Genomic DNA, 2,209 nt, shown 5'->3' on the forward strand with positions numbered 1-2,209 from the left:
TGGAAGAGTAATTTAATTTTCATATGGCTAGTTGGAGGGTATTAGCTCTCTGAAGCTGGGAGCCAAAATGGTTTCAGAGGTCTGTTTGAAGTGGTATTCACACCCTTCTCAGACTGAAGGAGTCTTTTAGTGGCTATGGTGACTAGTCACATTTAGAAAACATTTGGAAAACGCTTATAAAATCAGTAAACATCAAGGCTGCTCCTTCTAGATCTACAGTTTTCCCCTACCAAAGTCCAGAATCAGGCATATTTTCAGCTATCCATGGCAGGCTCGGCCTCTTCCAGTAACAGCCCTGAGATGACACCGAAGTGGCGGCTGGAACTCAGTAAACTGTCACAGTCACCTCGACACGTTAACTCCATTGTGGGATAGCCACTGTTTGCCATGTAACTTCTGGAGCTTCAAGTTGTTCTGCTCCACGTTTGGTGGATGAAGCTACTTCAAATTCTGGTCTATAGATGAGTGTTTAAACCTTTCTGTGCTGTCTTATTTCCCCCCTTCCCTAAAGATGTCTTGCTGAACACTGGGTACAGAACTCGCCACGCTCACTCGGTGATCGGAGTCTCAGAACCTGAGTTGATTGATCTAAAATCCTAAAGCATTTAAAATACATATATTTATCCAAAACTTGCATAACAGCAAGAATGCCTAGGTAGTAACGCTGTACCGTGTTTATACCTTTCTTTGTGCTGTTCGTACTGAGCAGCACATGTTGTAAGGCAAATTGCTCAAGAGCAGAATTTCCACTGATTTCAGCAGCGCCAGATTTTCAGCACTAAGAAAATATTCAGCCCTGCTCAGTGAGCCTGTGCTTCGTAGGCTCTGAGTCTTCACTGGGTAGTTGCCTAATTCTCATTATCAAATTCTGCTTAATGAACTCACTCTTATTTTTTATCGTCCGTAGCCAAATCAAGATGACGACAGCTGCACCACCAATCAACAATACTCAGTTCACAGTAAATGTGACCTCAAAGTCTCAAGAACAAAGCCTTTATCAAAGTAAGAAAAGTAGTGGGGTGGTGGCTTTTTCTTTTTTTTAAGTGGACCTTGAACTTAGCAAACTTCAAACAGTACAATGACAACTTTGTAAATAAGACTCCTTTTCCCTTTCTGCTTCCTTGCCAGGTTCTGGAGCAATAGTTGCTGCCATCGTAGTAGGAGTGATTGTTATTTTTACAGTGGTTCTGCTCATATTGAAAACATACAACAGGTACGTGGCCAGGTTCCATGCTTCGCTACGGTGAGGCAAGATGAGCCGAAATCACTGTTAGGTGGGCTCACTCTAAGAGACCGTCGTGGTAGCTGCTGTGGGGAAAATTAACCCTATCCCAACCCAGCACGCAGACCGTTTCAGTATTTGTTGCTGAGAACTGCCAGGAGAATCGCAGCTATAACGGACTTGACTGAACCTCACCGTTGACGTTCTGTGATTAAATTGCTAGGAAGCAGGAAGAGGTTCTTGATGGAAGCTCTTTTTAGGGATTCTTGTTTGCATAGGAAAGGTCTGCTGCCAGAGAGGAGCTCGATTTCTCCCTTTTCAGGGCATTGGCTTGGACTTGCATGCTCTAGAAGTACGCCAGTTAGTATCTTTGGCATCCAACCCTGCCCTGTACTGACTTTTCAGTAGGTGCTTGATGTGACCTGCTCCCACGGGAACCTTCCCAGTACTTGGGAGAGCCCACAAGACGTGCCAGCTCTGGTGACAATTCCATGTTTTCCTTTACAGACGCATGCGGACGAAGCGGGAGCTGGAACCCAAAACCACCAAAACAGCAATGCCGCCTGCTTTAGGGCAGAACAGCAGCAGCCTCTCTCAGCATCCGACGGTGACGTTCATCCCTGTGGATATCCACATGCAGAACAGATAACTGGGAACGCCTGACCTCCCTGTGGGAGAAAAGAGATGGAATTCTTACTTACATGGGCCTGGGAGTCCTCAGCAAAGTGACACTGCACTTGCAATGGTGACGAGCTGTTATTTTGTCTATAGCTTGTAATGAATTCTGTTTTCTCTCTTTGGGAGGAAAAATGGAAGGTCTGGACACTATAATATGACTGAAATCAACTGGTAGAGGCATACAAATCATCAGAAACACAGTGAGCCTTCTTAGAGAGCTCTGGGTATGCAGAGACTCAATAAACCAAGCTCATTCCTCGGAAGAAGAGATGCACACCCGTGTTTTGTGGAGCTTTTGCTTCTCAGAGA

The 2,209-nt window shown here is 45.1% G+C and overlaps 1 protein-coding gene across 1 annotated transcript; it reads left to right on the forward strand.

Annotated features, from left to right (window-relative positions):
* The first annotated feature begins 917 nt into the window (after positions 1–917).
* On the forward strand, positions 918–1,871 carry NCMAP (noncompact myelin associated protein). Its single transcript, XM_010161098.1, has 3 exons — positions 918–1,002; positions 1,129–1,213; positions 1,730–1,871. Exons 1-3 carry the CDS (start codon positions 918–920, stop codon positions 1,869–1,871), a joined length of 312 nt encoding a protein of 103 aa, XP_010159400.1.
* Positions 1,872–2,209: the final 338 nt, after the last annotated feature.

The sequence above is a fragment of the Eurypyga helias genome, unplaced genomic scaffold, assembly GCF_000690775.1.
Source record: "Eurypyga helias isolate BGI_N326 unplaced genomic scaffold, ASM69077v1 scaffold27740, whole genome shotgun sequence".
NCBI lineage: Eukaryota > Metazoa > Chordata > Aves > Eurypygiformes > Eurypygidae > Eurypyga > Eurypyga helias.